Here is a 22583-nt window from a genome sequence, read left to right as displayed (position 1 = left end):
CTGTATTTTCACTAAATTTCAAATTCTTTTTACATACACAAAATTTTATTGAGTATATTAACACAAAATTTTGCACTTTCGTTAAAAAAATGTTAATGTTAGTTGCATTTTTGATAGGAATATAAGAATGCCAATATAGTTAATTTCAGTGTTTTCAGTTAATAAACTGACATTAATAAGAAATTAGCAAAAGAAATTTTTTTATTATATATTTGTAAGAAACTTAAGAAACTATTACGAGTCCACAGAGTAAACTATGTTAGCATTCTTATTTAATTAGTAGCCAGTGATTAGTAGCACTTAATTTTTTTTGTATACAAGTAAATTACAGGGTTAAGAAAATAAATTCATGCCAGTTTTTTTATATACTGTTATTTTTCAAAACAGACAGTGAAAATTTAAGACTGCAAGATGGTATATAATATGCCAACATCATGCAGTATTTTTTCCTCTTCTGAATTATTATCAAGATTGCTCCTTGATCATTGTAAAAATAATCATTCTTTTTTTAGGTGTTATGTGACTCATTTCTTGTATTTCCCAAGAGAGACCCTAAAACTTGATAACTTTCTTATTCACACACAATATGAGAATTCAGCACAATTTGAGAATGGCATCTTTTGCTTGGTCCAATACATATGCAAATGATGCATTATTCCAACAGTCAATAAAATTATATAGATGCAATGGAGTAAAAATTGGAATGAGGTTTTCTTTCCTTTTTAGAGACCATAATAACCAAGACAAACTTACACAAATCAATATTCAACAAATTCTTTCAGAGATATTTTTTCCGATGTTCTGGAAGCATCTTGATGCCCTTTTTCAAAAAAGACTTAAGAGTTGGCAACATACCTATTCTAAAAGTCGAGATAATGATGGCATCTGCAAAATGCATATCTAGTCAGATTGCTTCTCAGTAGCTTTTTCATAAATGACATACACGAGTCCACGATAGATACTCTTCCTTCAGTTATTGATTGGGCCCGATGAATTCAGAGGATATAACATTTCCATAGGGTATTGAACTACTTAGTTCAATACCCTGCAGTACACATTCTATTCACTCATTACTCTGAACTATTTCATGAGTGACTGATTAGAGATGAGACAAGTAAGAAATGGACATAAGATTCTAACATGAGTAAGAGATGATGGCTTCTGATAAGTAATTAAGAAGAAAATGCAACTGATTTTAGTTGCAAACTAAAAAAGCCTTATAGAGAAAAAGAAAGTGGCATGAATTTATTTCTCAGCCCAATTGATATACAAATAATTATCTATACAAATTACCCGTTTACAAAAGCCGCATGCTTATGTATTCCATTTATAAAAGGCAGTAACTTTCTTTTTAATAAACTGCCGACTTTTATAGATGGAGCATTTATTTTTTGGCATTTTTAATATAAATGCTTAAATTCAACAGCCGGCAGCATTTCACAATTTAATTGCCTAAAAATAAGAGGAAAAGTGATTTAAAAACCTACAAAATAAAAAAAATGTTAAGTTATTCATTTTAAAAAATGCTTATTAAATAACAAAGGAAATAATATTTTCAAGTACAGAATTAAATTGCATATGAAATTTACCAAGTTAACAGAAAAAGTTACCTTCACCGATTTTCATTATTTTAGTATCATCTATGGTTTTATTACAAAATAATATTGAAATAAACAGCAAAGATTAGAAATATCTAATTTGAAACTTGAAGATGGTCATAAAATTTAAAATTTTGCATTTTATTACGGAGCAATTCAAAGTTGCACCAAGAGCAAACTCTCTATTAAATCTTCTACTAAACTTCAAAAATTTTAAGCACAATTATGATTGTAAAAGTAATTTGTTATTAAAAGAATAAGAAACCTAAGCTTGTAATAATTAATTTATTCTTCATTTATTTAAATGAAATCTAGAACATGGAAGCAAATTTTTTAAGTAGGTTTTAAATGCACAAGAATTTAGAGAAGAGCTTTTCTTTTTGGGCTATCATTTCAAGATAATATTTCTCATTTAAAAATTTTAAAATGAACTTTTTATTTATAACTGTTTAAGTATCATTTTATTACTTATTTTCCCATTTTCAGATATTCAAAAAAAAAAAAAAAAAATTATGAAAACTGAGTCACAAAATATTTGTATGAAAAAGGATCATGAAAAGAGCTGCATAGACAATTTAAAAATTCTGCTTTAAAGATCATTTGTTAAATTGAATTATATTCAAAAAATTACAATGAAAGCCTTAACTTTTTTTCACCTCTAAAAAAATTTAAACAGCCCCCCCCCCAAACCAATCTTCTATAAAAACTCGATTCTTAATAAAATTGTGACTTTTGATACTTTTATGACTGGTGGACTCAAATGCAAAACTATATTTCAATATTATATTATATACATAAATAAACACAAGAAAAATTTTTTTCGTTTATTAGAAAATATTAATTTTGATTGACGGAGAACACAAACACATTTTGTACTGTTCTAAGTTTTAAATCCACGAAGTCATAAAATATTTTATCATGTTGATGATAAATCCCATCAATTTCAACTTCTTTCTCCAACACCTCACTAACTGAAGATATTGTATAGAAGATGCTTTTAATGAGAAATCATAGTCTCAATCACTCAACAGATATGGTCAGCAACTGTGCTGTTCCTTGTGATAGGCAATGCCTCTTATAGGGTATTCTGCTTGTATCTTGACACTAGTCACAAGGTACTAATATTTTTGATCACTAAAGCTATGCAGTGAACTACAACTATTATTTAGTTAATTATTATTGATTAATTTTTGTCAAATCTCTATTTCAATATCATTAATTATTTAATTTCTAAAAGACAACACTCACAATCAAAAAACTGTTGACAAGTCATATATTCGCATGTCAAGGTTATTGAACATTTTATTTCAAATTCAAGATTATTGGTTATTTTGAAGACATTTTCAAGGTTATTGGTTATTAAATTTCAAAAGCAATAAATAAATTTCCAAGCATAATTTATTTCCAAGATCTGCTGTTAATTTCTGTTATTTAATTTGATATGTAAAAATATTTTGTAAACTTTTTCAGCTTGCTGTTTTTTTTTTATATAACTATGAATGAAACTGCTGCTAAAATATTAAATAAATTTTGAAATATAATATATACATAGTGTATAAACAAAGCTAACTTTTACATGTGACTAGTTTGACTAAGCTCATAGACAGTTTTACATTAGAACTCCAATTTTAAAACACAACATGATCAATAATTAGGCAGGTTATAAACACAATGAACAGAACTGACAAATGCCAAATATCAAGTTCCAGATATTTTGCTTAAGAAAATTTGATTATAAGGTTGAAACAATAAATAAGCAAGCAAACAAGTCATTAATATTGAAAAAAATAACAATGAAATATAAAGCAAATCCTCTGTACAATAAACTCGTATTCTACATTATATCCTCACTATTGTGTCAAAATATAAATCATATTAATCAATACACTCTATCGCATTTATAGGTTAGTTATATCTGCTATCAACTTTTATCTGAAATGAGTTTCTTCTATATAGAAAAAAAAACTTGCTGACAGATCTTGGAATATTTCTTTTGTTTTGCTAAGTATAAATTTTGACATTCTGTGGTAAAAATGACAATATATGATAAGAAGTTTATATTTACCCCTCACTATTGAAAACTATCTATTTTCATTTTTACATCCAGCACTGATTTCAGTAACTTAATTTTGACATTTGCAAGGTACAGCACCAAATTTATAAATTATTCAGTTTGGGGGGGGGATTCTTCCTTGGTTTTAATAAAGATTGTTTCAATAAATATTCAAAGAAGAAAAATCAAGAACAGCTTTGAAAATGCTTTAAAAATTACATTACATATATTTCAAATATAAAACCCACCCAGTCTGAATTTGCTCCTTTGTGAAACACAGCTCCTCATCAGCCATTTCATGTAAATACATACAATCCTAAAAATAAAAGGATGTTTTTATAACATATGCATGAATGTAGGATTAAAAAGTATAAAAGTCGAAAAGTAAAACCAACTTACTGCTTTAGGACAATGTACATTTTTTAAGAAATTGCTACAGTATTTTGTTGTTCCTAACGATGTTTTTATTTCATGCCCTTCTATTCTAAAACTTGGTAATTTCTTGTATGCTCTTAAGGCATCTTCCATTTTTTGATATGTTACATATGCTGATGCACGTGGTATCTAAACAAGAAGAAAATGTTTAGAATAGTATCTAAAACAAATCAAATTCAATATAATAAAATTTTGCATGTGGTTGTAACTATTTATGATCCATTGAGTAAAACCCCAAAAATATGAAAATTTTATATATCTTCCTGAGATTTGCTTAAATATTAATTGTTAATTATAGAAAGGATAATAAAATGCAATTCTTTTTACCAAATATATTACAAAATTTTGGTAAAGAAAACAAATTTAAATCATACTTCATTATTATTTAATACAATAGATCAAAAAATTTATTAAGATATTTATATTAATAAATATTTTATTACAATTGATCTCCTAGGTTTCCCCTCCCCTTTCATTTTACATACACTTGAAAGTAAATACATTATTTTTTAAATTTCTTATTGTTGATTGATATACTATTTGATTTTGATTTCAGCTAAGTCATTATGGTTTTTTTTAATTTAAATACATCCAAGTCAGCCCCCCCTTTTTTAAAAATAGATTTTTTTTTTATCTAGCTATTTTATTTATTAGTGGGCCCTTAATAATTCTGGACAAAGATCAGAAGACATGGAGCAACTATATAAGAAAGCCTCGACCCCCTCAATGTAAATTAAAGCAGCACTCAGTCAAATTCTATTGTGAAGGAAAAAATAAATATATACTTTTATTTGGACTCAGTAGAAGAAAGACATATTGGAAATCAGGAGTAAATAGTGCACTATTGAATGCCTTCAACATTATAAAGATAATGTTTATTAGGCTGGCAAATTATCTGTAAATCGCACAAAAATTACTGAAAACACTTTAAAGAGTAGACTGTGGAACCTAGAGATAACAAATTTAGAACAAACTTAATTCTTATATAAAAAATACTCACAAAAGAACATATTTTCAAAATTTTACTTAAATTTTTAATTAAAATGTTAAGTGTTTTCCCCATAATTTCAGAACATATAACAGCATAAAAACTTTTTTTAAATTTAAAAAAACTTTTTTTTTTCAGACATGCAGTTTTGTTCCTGCACTATTTTACTCCTAACTTTAATAACTATTTTTAAATGTATTTTTTAAAACGCATTTCATTGCCTTAGCTGCAGTATGAAAACATGTGTACATCATCGTTGGTATATAATTAAAAGTAAATTTTCAAAAATAGACAAATCAAGTCTATTACGTGACAAGGTTTGAAACAAGAAGTTAGAGTCGCTTTCGCAATTTTATTTTTCATTTTTATTTTTTTTCAAATATTCAAATGCACAAGATGGGAATCAGCTAGAATGCAATCTTAATGATCAACCCATCATTAAGATTACATTCTAGCTGACAACTATTACAAATATTTCATTAAATTTTACCCCGATTTGAATAACATTTCGGGATCACTTTCTTTAACAATTAAAAATTACAACCATAAGCAATCTAAAAATAAACAAAGGCATTTCTTTGAAATGACGGCAAAATAAAAAGATAACGATTTCTTTTAATATTCAATGAAATGCTTAACCGGTATCAAGCAAATCATCTTACTTGTGAACCCACGTAATTTGTTTTGGTGTTTATCACGCACTTTATTACAGCACCAAATTCTCTGAAAATTTGTTGCACTTTACGAGACAGTTCTTCATCTGTCTCCACTTCTTGAGGCAGTCCATGAACATATACTAAATTTTTTTGGACAATCCTGGGAAAAGGAGACATTTGTAATTAACAAGCTTTTTGTAAATATATATATTTTTCGAAAATCACAGGTTTAAAACAACAGCTCCTCCTGCTGGCTTTGGAATGCAATCAAGAAGGCAGCTGTTACACATTTAACTTTAAAGAAACGGCACATTTTTTAACACATTAACTGCCAAGCAACTTGATTTTACCCCTATTCATAACAACGGACCTCATATTAATAAATGCCTCAAAGAAAATCCTACCCCTCCCACATACAAAAAACTTCTTAGTGCAGCAGTTAATGCATTAAAAAAATTTTGACACAAAATTAACACTAATTCACAACCAAAGAAAAATCAACATAAATTATGCATTTCTAACTCTACTCCTTAACATGCAATTGCTCATATTAATAAATGCCTCAAAGAAAATCCTACCCCTCCCACATACAAAAAACTTCTTAGTGCAGCAGTTAATGCATTAAAAAAATTTTGACACAAAATTAACACTAATTCACAACCAAAGAAAAATCAACAAATTATGCATTTCTAACTCTACTCCTTAACATGCAATTGCTTACATACCTTACTTGCATAATATTAAACTGGCCTACCAAAAAGAAATTTGCCTTTCCTCACTAATTCATATTAAAATATGACAATTTTTTTTAAAAGCCTTTAGATATTTATTTTCCCTATTTTGAATATTCACATTAAAATCTGGCTATTTTTCTTTCCTATAATTTAATTCCAAAAATAATGGGAAAGGGTTGGGAGCATAATTCTATAATGTTCAAAGCCATTTAGAAAACGGAAAAACATTTTTAGAATTTCTTCTTTTAAAGCTACATAAGAACTATTTAGAAAGTGATTGTAATTTTGAATCATTATCAAATAACAAAGCCAAAACTTCAGATGGAATTTCACTCACATTTATAAATCACACCAGTCAGGGGACATTTGATTATTAATTACCAAGATCAAATACACAACAAAGTTTGGGTGAAATCCAGTTTCAAATCCATAACTTCAAATACAAAATTTTAAAACCAAACCTGCAGAAGTCTTTCATCTACCTTGGTTTGAATGAAGTATGATAAAAAGTCAAAGAAGCTTTAAGGAAGGAAAACAAAGGATTTACTCTGATGGGATCAAATTGAGTAAATTCAATTTAGCTATATAACATCCTGTTTTGAATTTATTCTGGAATGGATCTGATAATTTTGAGCAGCAGTTAAATGATAAGGACTGCATACAAACTGGCCATTCACCAAACTTCCATAATCACGCCCGTAGGAGGACATCTGACGGCCGATATCACACCTAACAATTATACCAGGCTCACATAAGCACTGCACATCTTTAGAGGACTTCAAGATTTGAAACCTTAATTCACTAATCTTAAAGCCAAGATTTTACTATCACGTTCTATGGTATTGAAGAATGAGCAGAAATTTTTGCAGAAACCAACTGATATTGATAATGGTACAAAAAATTCACTACAATTTAAAAAAATACTGTTACCACATTCATTTATATTAAGTGATGCGAAATTATCGGAAATCACTTTCCTATTTAATACTTTAAAAAATATTTAATATGTGCCCAAATAAATTTACTAGAAACCTTGAACATCATAAACTAAGAATGGAAAATTATCAAGGAGTCCCTTAGTTCAAAAATGAATTTTCATTCAAGTTGTCAATTTTTTTTTTTTTAAACTTGCTACCGAAAAGCATTTAATCAATTACGCCTGAATTTAAAAAATTTACTTTAATGAAGAATGACAAATTGTATAAATAAGAAATTAAATACAGATGGGCCAGTAATTTATTTTCGTGGTTTTAAAATTTCCTTTAAAATAAATACAAATTTCTCATTTCGCTGTGCACAAATTTTAACACTAAGTATTACAGCCAATTTTATGTTTTTAATTTTACTCCAACACAGTTTTAATCCAATTCTATCGTTATTAACATGAATTTTAATACTACAAATTTTGTAAATAAAATTAATAGATAGGCATAGGATTAAAATATAACTTATGAAGTCAGTATTGGAGTATTTCTTTTAGTATTTATAAATTCCTTCAACTTGAATTAAACTATTAAAAATAAATTTCTTGTGCTTTTGCACATTTCTAATAACAGAATATTTTTCAAAAGTACTTGGTACATTTATGTACCAAGATTCCACATTCAAATTATTAAAATAAGCAGATATATATTCAGAATTTAAAACAGCTTAATTTGACACAAAATGGGTTCTGATTTCAAAAACAGACAGCTAACATATTTCAGAAATAGAATTAAAAAATTACATGTATTGTAGAAAACATACACCATACACAGACACAAAAAAAAGTAGAAAAGTACATTACCTAATATTGGCTAACTGCTTTCTATTTTCAGCAATCTCTTTCTTTTTCTGAATTTCTTTCATTTTCTTTTCATTTTTTAATTGTGTCATTCTGAAATGGAAGATAGATTTGCATGATTGTACTGTATTCATTATATACCAGATATCTTTAATGACTGGTTAGTAAATGAATAATAATTTAGTAATGCCAATCCAATTTATTAATATTATTTACTAAATGAATATTTCATATATTAATAAACCTCAAACCATCTATTTTTACAATTTTTTTTTTTTTTTTTTAAATTGTGAAACATAAAGAAAAATTATACACAGAAAATATAAGCATAAATCTGACAGGATACAGGCTTGGAACAAAAAGGCTGAACTTCATAAAATAATGAATTGTGTTAAACAAACACTGAAAAGGAAAATAAGAAGGATAATTGAATGATAAAACCAATAAATTTGAACAAATGGTGTTTAAGATATTAAAAATATTAAGGAATCATTACAAAAAAAAAAAGAGAGAATCAATCTAAAAAATAACATGATTCCAAAAATATTGAAATTAGCCTTTACCCAGAAATATTTCATGTCTAACAATTAGAATGAAAATGTATTATTGAATGTTTATAACTCATGATTAATAAATTTCATTATTAAAAAAGGTGTGTTAGGAAAAATTTCTAAAAATGACTTGCAATCTTTTTCAAATTTTTTTATATATATTAATTCTAATTTAAAAACTAATTACATAACTATGTAGCTAATTATAAGGCAAGTGCTAATTAATACTGTATTCAGAAATATCAAGGTTTTTTAGATAGCAAGCTAAAAGAAGGGTCTTTTTTTATTACTAAAAATTGAATTATCTTACTTTAAGCAGAAAGGCATCAAAATACCCCCATGTTACATTTTAAAATAGCATATAAAAGAATAAAAAATTAAGTCACAAGCTTTAAAAATGGTACTTTTTTATAATTTAAATAAAACTCTGATGGACTCAAACTCATCTTATAATGGATTATCTGATGGAAATACATCAGATATCCATTATAAAATGAAAAACATTAAATTTTAAGGTATAATAATATTACAATAAGTTTGTATCAACAATAACAATGAAAAATGTTATTTGAAACAATGAAAAATGTTACTGTAAATTACATTTTAAAATATTTTTAAAAATTCAAATAAATTAGAGAAAATATATACTGTAGACTTATCAAAATTTTGAAATGATGCAATATAATTATTTGTCTAATATACTCAGTATAATTTATAAAAAATCATTGATTTATAATTAAAATCTTCAAAAATATATTGCTTTTAATGTATATTCTAATCATCAATGATTCATTTCTAACAAATTTTATATTTTTAGATACAATGACTCAATCTTGTAGAAAGTTATTATATATTATATATACACACACACACATTTATTTTTATTAGAAATTGAAACTTGTAAAGGCAAACTACTTTTCCATAAATTTTCAGTTAATAACCAATAAGATTATAATCAAAATTATGCTCTTAGAAGTATTTATAAAATATATATTGACATCGAAGAATTATACTTACTGCTCTTGTGTTAGAGGTTTAAATGTAACAGGATGTTCAGGATATTGCTGAAATTAAAACAAAGTTGACAAAATTCTTGAGTATATATATATACATAGCAAGGAAATATATTAATAATAACCATGCATAAGTATAATATAATACTTTCACAGCATTTATGAAAACAAAAATTTATCTTCAAGTCTTATTACTCAATAACCAAATGTATCATTGTTTACGATGTTATGCATTTTCCAGATTTTACATTTACAAAAAAAAGTAGGCAAAAAACATTAAAATTTGATTTTAAAGCTATGTTTGAATTTATTGTTAAAATAATTTGTTACTTTAAATTAAGATGACACATAAAATATGAGCTGAGAATCATCTCTTCATATTATAGAAATCTGGTCATATTATTTTAATCTCTTGACGTTATATTAAAACTGCAAATGATTGCTCTTCAGTTTGTTTGTTGTTTTTTTTTGGGGGGGGGGAGACTTAAGGAATATATATAACAGCATTTTGACATTATAAATACAAATATAAACAGTTAATTCTGTTCTGTAATCCTAAAAGTTGCCATATAAATGAGGTAAATCAAATTTTTTCTACTTGAATAAAGTTTATATTCAACAGCAAAACAAAAGTTGCCAAGTAGTGCCATTTTTGCAAATAAAATGATAAAAGCATCAATTATTTATCATCCTTTATTAATCAATCTTGCCATACTGTAAGAATTTGAATAAATTTTTCAACTGGAAAATTAATAATTATTATTGTTTTAAACTGAAAATAAATAAATTCTGCCCTTTAAAATTTAAATTGAAAATTTTTAGTTTAGAAAAGGCAGTGCTAATTGACAAAATTATGTTCAGAAAATGTTAACTCACCCTCCGACATTGGGGACATAAGCAATTTTCCGTTTCTCTAATTCTGTGCCAGCAGAAACGACATACCTATAAATAAAAAACAGCATAATAAAATCATATACTAATTTATTTTAGATAACTATGCATATCTAGGTTATTATTCAATTAGGAACCAATTATCATTTTACAGATACATATGTTTTAGATTCCCAATGAAAAACTATACTTAGTGAGCATGATTACCCATCCAAAATCAAAGCAACTACAATCTATTAAACAAACTGACATAATACTTCAAAGAAAAGGCAATATTATATTTTTCTTCTGCATTATTTAACAGACTGCCTTATCTGAAAACCTTGCTTAGAAATTGGGTTCTTATTGCATTATTATATTTAACTAATACTATTAAAATAATATGAAAATGTAATTTTCCAATATAAAATTTTTTAAAAAATCTTATACAAACAGTTTAGGTTACAGTACAATTATTATACAATATATCATAATAACAGTACAGTTATTATACAAAGTTCAACAATTATGTATAATCATAAAGGTACATAAAATTTCATAATTTATAGAAATTGATTGAAATTTTCTTACATAATGACCTATATAAATAACAGCATTTAAAAACTCTCACAAAGATTTAAAAAAATGATTTACCTGATATCCACATTTACAGGGATAGAAATTGATATCTTCTAAATCTAAAGGCTCTAAACACAAGGGGCACTGCAAAATAAATAATTTATTTCAGTTCTGATGACAAAAATCAATTCAACAGATATTAAATATAATAACAAATAAAAATATATTGCTCCATGACTATATATTTCTGACAAAATTTCAAAATAAGATAATTATATGAATAATTTTTTAAAAAATTACTTCTTACTTCAACATTTGTATTGTATTACACTTTCTTCAGAAAGCTTTCTTTATTTTTAATAATCATTTAGGCTAGGTTGGATTTTTTACTTTCTAATTTCATTAAAAAAAAAATCAGTCATACAAAAAGCAAACTATTTTCAATTTATAAAATTGTACATAAAAAAGTTTTAAATGGGGGGGGTACTGATATTTTTTAATTAAATAAAGCAAAAATTGTCCTTTCATATCAATTTTTTTGCAATACACAAGTTAAAACCAGTCTAAAATAAATTCTAATAATGGTCAAAATCTCCTAAGAATTAATACATAAACATGTTAATACATTTAGTAAGAAAACATTTCAGTCAATAAAATGTTTATTATACACATTATTCAAAAGTTAATTGATGAAAACTGGTAAATTTTAATGATAAAAAAAATTGATTTACACAATATTTCAAATTAAAAATGGGTTTCAAACAAGTACAGTAAGAGAGAAAAAAAAATTAATGGCAGCAAAGATTCATTTTAATATATTCTTTATAAATACATAAATAAATAAGTAAACTACTTTAATGCAAACCATACAGCTTATTAAATTCAGTATCTTGTGAAGTAAATCTGAATGAAAGAATAAAATACCTAAATAAAGAACTTAAAAAAAAATTGCTTTGTGATTCCTTAAGGACAAATTCTATAACTCATAATAAAAGTCTGGTTTTGCTGTCAGAAAAACTTAATTGTTTTCCAATTAAATTTCAACTATATATCATATAATACATTAAAATTCAAAGAGAAGGGAAACAAATAAATCCATATGGAAGTTTAAAGAAAAATTATAAAAATTAGCTATGTTTTACTGTAGTCATAAACAGTAATTCTTGAAAACACGGTTTAACAGAATTATATATTTATGCTAATATATATATATATATATATATATATATATATATATATATAACATTTTGTACATTACAAATAAATGTAAGCGATACAAAATAAGGACTATATTAATTCAAAATTATGCTTAACATAAGTATTTCATGTACTCTTTTCTACCATGCTCAAAGACTGCATTATCAATAAGTAAAATTACAGAAAAGATTATGAATATTTTAAAGATTTTTTTTAAGGGAAAGGAAAAGGTTCATTTAAACTATACTAGCTACCAAAAAATACAAATGCTTCCACCAATATAATCTTACAATTTTATTTTTTAATATATAAGTTTCTATATAACAATAGATTTCAGCTACATAATAAAAACAGACAACAACAACAAAAAAAAACAAAAAACAATTCTTACCGTTTTTTCTTTATTGGCCGCCATTTTCTTTTGCCTTTTAGATTGCTTTTTAGGATTAGATGCTTTCTCTTCCAAAATCTAATATTATAAAGAATACAAAAGAATTAAAAACTGATAAGTTACATTCTTTTAAAAGCATACTTAACATTATGATTATTACAGGCTTCAACAAACATTGATATTACAGGCTTCTTCAACATTGATAAAATAAGTGTGCCTAAAAAATTGACATTCATCATGCATTATTACTGCTTATAATTATAAAGACCAATTAATTCACTTGACTCCAAGATGATGGAAGATCAGATTTTTAAAGACTTAAAATACAAAATAGAATGCAAATTCAGGAATAAAATAAAGTTGTAGGATGCAGGATCAGGTGATACAAATTCAAAACATCAATATTTTTTTCCAAAAATATTCCAATAATAATTGAATTGTGGCAAATGAAGCAAATACTAGTTTCATCCAGATATTCAGAGAGAACAAAATTTGACATTTAAAAATATTCAAATATTTACCAGTAATCCTTTATAGATACTCATCTTATTCTCAAAGAATACAATAGACATTTTTTAAAAATTTCACATGGAACTTATCTTACTGTTATGTTTGTAGTACGACAATTTCTCGAATTGCATTTTATTTTAGGATAGTATGGAATATACGATTTTAATCACTGGTTAAATTGATTTCAAAAAAGTTTGAGATTATTTCTAGTGGTTGAAACAACATCTCTGCAATAAGTTTCAGTGATAAATACCCATTTGTACAGTAGAATGCCACACCTGTTCAATAGTCTGTAAATTTGTCATATGTGCTTATGCTCCAGCATATTGTTAGTATAAAAAAAGTCTTTACCACAGAAAAGCATTTGATCACCTCCAATTAAACTAACCATAAACTTGTTTTATCATTTAATATATTTAAAAAGCACTTATATGCAGTTTTACATTTAATAAATTTACAAAATTTCTCCCAACAGTTCCCAAGCAAAAGATTAAAGCTTGTCATTCATATATCACTGATGGGACTATTATAAATAGAGATCTAGCATGTCTTAACAATTATTTAATACTGTACATGATATCTCAATTCATAAGAATGTATTGCATTTTAACCTTCTATCAGGTACTAGTATGCAAAATACAGCATATAATTTTGTTTTATATACTTCTACCACAGAATGCATAAATTATGTGGTTCTTACAACTTATTTCAATGAATTTCTACTCAATATTTGGAATTCTAGGCATCAACAGAGCTCAACAAATTTGTTATTTATATTTTAGAGAGATATATAACTGTTGATGTAAATTTCCACTGCATCTTCTCTTATTTTTTAAAAATAAAATAGTTGCAATCAACAGCTACATTATTTATTCAAGAAACAAAGAAAAAGCTACATATAAGGAAATATCTACAAAATTTAGTAAAGACTTTTTGAAAGAATATATTGAGCAAACAGACACTTTTTTTTGCACATTGAGCTAAAACTAAATGTTAGAAAAAAGAGTAGAATTAGGTTTTAAAGTAAAGTATCATCAGGTTAAAAAAAAAGAAAAAAAAAAAAACCTAATTACACAGGATTATTAAATTACAATCGAATTTTAATAATTAAACTTTTCAAAATAATTTAAATTTTTTATATACATTTTAGCAGATTACAAATCTAAAATCAGATAAAACAATCACCTCAGGCAATACAGAGTATATCAGTTAATATAAAATTATAAAATAGATAATGCCTCACAAGAATTTTAAAATAAAACATGCAGGATAGTACCAATTTCAGTAAATTATTCAGGGATTTCTTATAAAATTTACACTATTTAAATTATTAAATTTCACATTTACTGAAATTTTAGTAAAATAAATTATTATATCAAAAATAATAAGCTTGTGATCAAATGCATTTCTATGACAATAATTCTAAGATTCAAGAACATGTTAAGGGACATTCAAAGACAAAATTACTAGCAATTAAACTTATTTTTTTAAATCAACATTATAAGGAGAGGAGGTAATTTTGACTTTCTGAGTAAATCTTAAATCTATTGAAAATTTTGCATATTATATATACATTGTTAATATCCACATTTAGTTCTCTAAAGATTTCAAATATTAAATTTAAAAAAAAAAAAAAAATCTGCTCATTCACTTTTAAAAATTAACTTTTCTAATCCTAAAACTAAAAGATGAAGATAATTGAATACCTAAGGGGGTTAATGACCCACTTGTAAAATTATAATACTATTATCTTATTTGTCAAAGATTTGACAATATTGAAAAAAATTTTACAGCTCATTATAAAATATCACAGCTCTAAATTTCAGAGTTCACATTATATCTTTTAAATTTAACAAATAAAAAGAATGGAAGAAACTGCAAACTAAATATTTTTTCATGAAATTTAAATATAATAGCATAAACTAATGTAAAAGGATTAAACATTAGAAAATATAAATTGTCATATGTGTATATTTTTAATAACAGTTATAGTTTAAATTATTTACAAATTTTAAAATATTACTAGTATATCCATAAAAAAGTAAAAATTTCCAAAAAGATTTTTTTTAAATGAAAACATAAGTGTTTTTTCATCAATAATTTAAATTTTTTTTTTCAATCAAATAATGACATTCTTAACTTTTAATCAATCTAATTTTCCACATTAAAATAGAAAAAAAAAAGAAAAAGAAAAAAAGATGAACAACTCTCACAGAAAATATTATAGTAGCTTGAGTCTTATCAGCAAATATTTTTATTTTTTTTAATATGTGCTATTTTATTTTTGTATTTTATATTTGTATTTATAAATAATTCCATATGCAAGATAAACTAATGTTCTTGATAAATTATTTTTTAAATAAAATCAAAATAATGGACTTCTTTTAATTACAAAACTGAAATAAATTTCATAGTAAATGCATAAAAGCAACAAATACTAAGAGCAGCAAATATTGTTTCATGTGTGTTTCTAGTACTTCAATTTGAAAAATTAGAGCTGTAATGAGTAAAATATATTCATTGAATCAATGATGTCCAAAGATTGAAAATCATCTATTTTATTTACTTACAATATTTTTTAACAAACAGAACAAGTTCAATTATTATTAGAAACATTAGAAATTCCATTTAAAATGAACATAAAAATTCTTTTTATCCTAATAGAAAATAGATATATAAATGCTCAGTTTCCTGGGGGGGGGGGAATAGATTTAAAAAAAATTCTATTACAGGTTGCAAGTTAATTCATTTAAGAGAAACATATGAATAAATTAATATGCGATTATTTTGTTCCTATTTAATCAAATTAATCTTAAATTTATTTAATCAACATTTTTTTTTAGTATTACATATTAAGGTATTTTAGAAAATTTAAATGTTTGTACAGAGAAATATAAATTCAAGAAGAAATTCCATTTATTGTTGATCTTCAAAATGAATGCAGATGACAGATTTATTTAAAATACATTTGAATTACACTGCTTATTTACCTTTTATAAAAATCTGCATAAAACTGCTTTCCCAGATGTCAAAAAAAAAAAAAAATGAAAAAAAATGATTTTGATAAATTTACACCATATTTATTGTTGGTCTCACTGGAATCAAGTTATAAGCTTGATTCATCCCAAACTTGTGTAATATCAATAATATAATACTTTAGGCTTAATAATGATATACAATTCACTCAATATTAGTTTCAACTCTACTTCCACAATCAAACCATATGGACCTAATAGATTAATTTCTCTGAAAAAATTAATACTGAAAAACAATTTTAAAAACAAAATTACATAAAAAACTATATATCTTTTAAAATTCTACCTTCATCAACTGAACAAAAAGTAAAAATTAAGTAGAATATCTAGAAAGTATCAGTGTAATTTAATGCCTAAGCTTTCATTTTCCAAGCATGAACCCTATAACAAATAACGCTATGCCTTAATTTAAAATATTATCTGGAATAACTTAACTAGGATTTGAATTTGTGGACAAAGAAATAAATATATAAATCATTATCACAATGAAGTTTGAAAGGAATTATATACATATGTAACAAGATTTACACTTTTTGTTTAGAAATCTAATAATCAATGAGTAAACAAAAATAATACAATATAAACAAAGTGCAAGCTCATTGAACAAAGCAATATATATTACATATATAATAAATATATGAAATAAAAATTTTATTTCTGCAGAACATTACACTTTAAAAGTTTATAGTCATTTCTAGGAGAAATATTTCATTATTTAGATAAAGTATTTAAAAGTATGTATAAGAAATTGCATACTCCCAAATATTACATAATACATATATGAAATCAAAATTTATTTAAATAATATCCATTTATAAACATTTAAAAGGGTGGAATTTTCAAAAAACTACGAGCAAAATATGTACAGTTTTAAAATCCTGGAAATTTTCATTCAAAAGAAACACTTTTGCACACAAAATGAGTAATAAATATTGCCCTATGAAAGAGTAGAGCATATGAGAGAAAAAAAGTACTAAACACTGAATATGAATTTATTAATAAGAATGAAGTAAACAAAGCTAAGCACGTGCCATCGCAAAGTCTTTTCATATGTGATAAGATATATTCGTGAAAATTTGTTAAAAGGTATGTCAAGCATTTTTCAAAATTTTTCTGTTTTGACTTTCGTTTAGTAGTTACGATGGCTGATAGAACTCTCAAATAAATGGCATTTTAAGTACGAGAATTATATAATTTTCATCATTTTTATAAAATTAAGAATATTATCAAATCTTAGTAATTAAAAAATACTAATCAGTACTGCCAGTAACTACATAAGGAAACCACACAACAACAAAATGTTATTATTTTGACTTACCAATCGTACCATTAGACAAGTCTGGTGGTTATTGAAATATACCAAAGCAAACCTCACTTTCTTTTGTAAGGTCCAAAAAGCTAAAATACAATTCAACAAATTGTAAGAGTGCTTCACACGTTAATAAAAGTTCAGGGCTTAAAATGTCACTCGTCGAATACAGGTTACAGATACAGTTCAAAATCCATATAATTAAAGCTTTTGGAAATGGCTCTTTAACATAGAGCCGTTGTCTTAAATTACTGTGATTACTTTTAAGGCTAACAAAAAAATCAGTATTTAAATCATTATATTAAAAAATTTAGACTTTCTTATGCAGGTGGTTTCGGATTTGATTAGTGATTCTATTGATTTCAATTCCCTGCTTGAATAAATTAGTCCTTCTTATCCAGGTTCAAATTCAATACGATGGTTACTAGAAGCTTCCTAGACCATAAATTTAATCTAACTTAAACAAAGGTAATTGTCCTAAAAGCTAGTCATATTTTTCCTTTTAGGTCTCAGATACATTTTACTTCATCCAGTTTATTTCTATTCTTAAAAGATTGAATAACTTCCTTTTCTGTCTTTGAAACTCCTTTTCATCAAAATTAAGAAATCGTTTTAAATTGCATATTTTTTAAAAAAAATCATTTGGCCTCAGAATTCCAAGGTTGTTGCCTGTTTTGCCTTTTTGATGAGCTGGTGCTGTGAATCAGTTTTAATAAATCATATAATTAAGCTCTTTCAAACGTATTATTGCATCAATGTTTTTTCTCAAAAAAGATTTAATTCGTCTGATTATATAATTTTCATTCAGTAATAGGTGAAACGTATATCAATTGTTGAAGTTACACAAAGTTGTTTGAACATTTTTTAATCAAACAAATAACGTTTAATGTTATGTTTTAATAAATAACAGATATTGGAATGCATACAACTCACAGGTCACTTTCAGTAAGACGGGAGGGGACAGTAAACCAAATGAAATGAAAGTATTCAGGATATCGATTTTTTTTTGCAGTGTGAGTCATTATATATTCTTTACTTTAATATTAGACTTAAGAATCATGAATTTTTAGCCCATAAAATTATGTTTGATTTAAATCACCATTTGAAAAATTCATAAAATGTGTCGTAAAATTTTCTAAAATTTCAGTTTACATTCTGATCTGCTAAGGGAAAGGCGCAATTTACCCAGGAGCTGAGCTCAAGATAAGGGTTGATTTGAGCAAAAATGTATGTTTCTTATGTTCAAAGGGGTATGCTCGAGGTGTGGGGAGGACACATGCAGTCGTTTTTAATTGTGTTCGTATCGGCTCTGAGTGATCCTGATTATATTTTAAAATAATTTAACTAAACAAGTTTTAAAGTATTTGATTTTTTCGTGTAGTCTCAGTTCTTTCATTATTTTATGTAAACATTTATATATGGGGATAGAATTCTTAATTAAAAATACTACTAAAAGAATAATAAGATTTTCTAAAGAAAACGATTCAGTTCACAATATTATAAATTATTAATAAATATGATTTAAATTACAATTATAAATAAATTTCATTTTCTTTGTTTTTGTAAGTGATTAAGTCGCTTTTTTTGCTACTTCAATGCATTACCTTTGAAAACAAAATATTTTAAATTCAAATTTACAAGAATTCTTTTTAAAATCTGTTTAGATGTGATGAAAAAAAAAAAAAAAAAAGAGGGGGAGGGTACACTGAATGTAAATAAAATCTTAGATGGAATGTTTGTCCTGAATGAAAATATCCTGAAACTGTATCGTAAATACTTTTTGAGACCACGAAACTTGCAGACCTAAGTTAAAATCAGTCAAGATTTAATTCTAGAAGTGTGCCAATTGTTATAAATATTCGGTTGGAACAGTAAAGGTGCCATTTATGGGTGGGGACAAATATTGAACGCAATTGTTGTCTTTCTACTGTTATCCCAATATCGTCCTAATATACAACGTTATTAAGACAATACAAGTTAAAACAACGTTATCGGAACAATGCCTAAAGGACAACTATTTACCGTTCCCCCATCGGGGTTCACGTATCATTCTGAGACAAGTGTCAGGAACATTACTTTATGATAACTTATTATCCGACCTTTTATTTGGCATTCGAAGCTTCTTCTGGCAACTTTATTTGCTGTAAATAAATCATCTGCACTTCTGAATAATTTATCACGCAAAAGAACCATTTATAATTGTTGTGAATGGCATATTAACCAGTATTTAGCCTTTACTTTTCTTCTACAAAAATGTATTTTGGTGCAAATAAAGCAAATTCATATGGTAAGTCACAACACGTTTGACTAACTGTTTCTTTTTTACTTTTCCATATTCGAAGTACAAAAAGAGAAAGTATTGTATTCATTAAAATAATCAATCTCAATATTTTTATGAATCTTTAAGTTTTAGAAGGCTTCCTTATTTCAGGGATATTTTTAGAATTAGATCTACCTGTCTGTGAACACGCTAATATTGGAATGAATAAGGCATTTGTATTTTTGCATTTAGAATTTTTATCGGAACTGTAGCTACTATATACAAAATTCTGAATGCCATTACTAAGATTATCAACTCAATTCATCTACTTTATATCCTTAGTTTTAAGTAAATAATTTTTGACAAACTGAAATATTAAAATAGATTACTTTTATTTAAGGAGGGATCATTTTCAAAAAAGTTTGTATCAGTATACAGCATATGAATATATACACAATTAAAATTAAAAAGTAATTTTAAACGAAATAATACAAATAGGCTGAAATTTTTTAAACAAAACCTAAATAAAAAAATAATTAATTTTAATGTCGGACATTTTTTATAATTAGAAAGCCTCATATTTTTACTAGCACTATAAATCAATATAATATAAAACATGCAAATAACAATTTATCTGCGATGTTATTAGAACAGTGCTTCAGAATTTAAATGATATTTTATTTTTATTTAAATAAATTCAATTTCATGACCTTTATAATTAAACGAAAGCATAAAGCTAATTGGCTTTGAAAATACTTCAAAAATAATATCGCGGGTTCAGGGCCCTATAAAATCAAGGGACATATAGACAATTGTTTCTTCACTTATTTAATAATACAGCTCGATTCCCCTCTTTCTCCTGCTCTACGTCTCTAAGGTAAAGATAAACTACATTATGATTATACTGTGTAGTCAGATTTAATCAAGTGAGGGGGGGGGGCTCTGGCCTTTTTTAAACAGCTGAAAAAAATAAAAGATGATACAAATTTTATTTTTGTTTTTGATTATAAATATGACTGTGCCACATTGGCCTGATTTTTTTTCAAAAATAAATAAAAAATAATCTGAAATTTTCGTACTTATTGCATCCCTCTAAACCAGCGAAATGATAATTGTCTCTTCAAGTTTAAGTTATTAATAATCGATCCACGTCAAATAAATATCATCTCTCTTTTTTTTTTTTACCTTTGTTTAGTTATTTTTTATTCAAATTTAAAAATCGTAAAAAAAAATAAGTTCAAGATTTATTAGATTAATTTGAAAAAGTAATAAATTAAAAAAAAATTAATAAATTCGAAAATTTATTAATGTGATAACCATCTTATGTTTAAATGGTAATTAACATATTTATGCTTTTTACAAACTGCAAAAAAAAAAAAAAATGATGACAGACTAATTAGGGGAAAAAGGAACTTATTAAATTAGACAAAATTTAATATTTCTGAAATAATGCATATAATCTCGATTTCTTTATTTGCCAAAGAAAAAAAAAAGTTGGGGTAAAGATATTTTGAAGCGAGGAAAAAAGGGAATGTATACATATATGTTCCGTATAAATTTATTTTTCAGTAATTAAGAAATAAACTCAAAATTTGGCTTATAAAACGATTCATATAAAAAATTGATTGAATTATAATTTACATTTACAAGGAAACATTTTGTAATTACTATTTTTTCCAAAATTCGTCTGAAAAAAAACGACAGAAAAATATCGTAAACTTTTATTATGCTGATGACATTGCTGTCATGACGACGGAACAAGCTAACGATTGGTTTCGCTACAACCAATCGTGTCTCCTTTCCGGCTACACTGCAATGACGTCAATTTAAGCATCATGTTTTATGTAGGACGGAGCTACTATTTAAGGAAATCGAAATTTCTTATCAATTGTCATTATTTTCCGAGATATATAAAATTTCTTCTTATATCTATATCGTCTTCTCTATGATCTAAAAATTGTCTACTTCTACGAATTAGTGGGATTTATTTCAAAACTTTTCTTTATTATTTCTTATTGCCGAAATAGAAAGGAAATCAAGATCTCACAGAGATAAATAAATGCTAGCTCTTATTAACTCTAATTATTATTAGCCGAACTTCGTAATTTCCCGCGATAACTTCCAAAAATATTAATTGGCCAAAAATAAATTTTGCACCGTTTCAAATTTTTTTAAGTCTTTTTGGTGATACTAATTTATAGCCGAGAGAATTTTCTCTGAATTTTGGCAATCTTTTAAAAATTGTTTTCTCTAACTTCGAACAATAGATTAGATTGTTGCCCTGAAATTCAAACAGTTTAATCAAATAGTGAATCGCATGATTTTCTTCCATTATTGAAAGCTAAAGAAAAAGCATTCTGTTTAATGTCTGTGTAGTGTATGAGACAGATAAGAAAGTGAAGTTACAATGTTGAGAAATTGAATATTGATTGATGATGAAACGGATATTTACGCTTCCAATAGCGTTATGATTTTATGGAATCATCACCATTAGAAAGATTCTGTACAGAATAAATAGAACTTAAGTGAGACAATTAAAATAACATAATTTTAATGTCAGACAATTTGAAAAGGAAGCATGGATATGATGTTACATCTAAATGATTTATCTAAAATCAATT

At 25.7% G+C, this 22583-nt stretch overlaps 1 protein-coding gene across 1 annotated transcript in view; it reads right to left on the bottom strand.

Moving 5' to 3' along the window:
• Positions 1–17890, bottom strand: part of LOC129975684 (CCR4-NOT transcription complex subunit 4-like) — a 32481-nt gene extending 14591 nt beyond the window's left edge. Inside the window, exons 1-9 of the mRNA XM_056088810.1 lie at positions 17712–17890; positions 12849–12926; positions 11336–11404; positions 10688–10753; positions 9816–9862; positions 8251–8340; positions 5737–5890; positions 4051–4215; positions 3900–3967 (exon numbers count right to left, since the gene is read on the bottom strand). Of these exons, the coding sequence (XP_055944785.1) occupies positions 3900–3967; positions 4051–4215; positions 5737–5890; positions 8251–8340; positions 9816–9862; positions 10688–10753; positions 11336–11404; positions 12849–12926; positions 17712–17723 (749 nt within the window). The 5' untranslated portion in view covers positions 17724–17890. The remainder of the gene's footprint in view (positions 1–3899; positions 3968–4050; positions 4216–5736; positions 5891–8250; positions 8341–9815; positions 9863–10687; positions 10754–11335; positions 11405–12848; positions 12927–17711) is intronic.
• Between the last annotated feature and the right edge of the window lie 4693 nt (positions 17891–22583).

The sequence above is a fragment of the Argiope bruennichi genome, chromosome 7 (assembly GCF_947563725.1).
Source record: "Argiope bruennichi chromosome 7, qqArgBrue1.1, whole genome shotgun sequence".
Lineage (NCBI taxonomy): Eukaryota > Metazoa > Arthropoda > Arachnida > Araneae > Araneidae > Argiope > Argiope bruennichi.
This window is presented reverse-complemented; position numbering and strand designations above follow the sequence as displayed.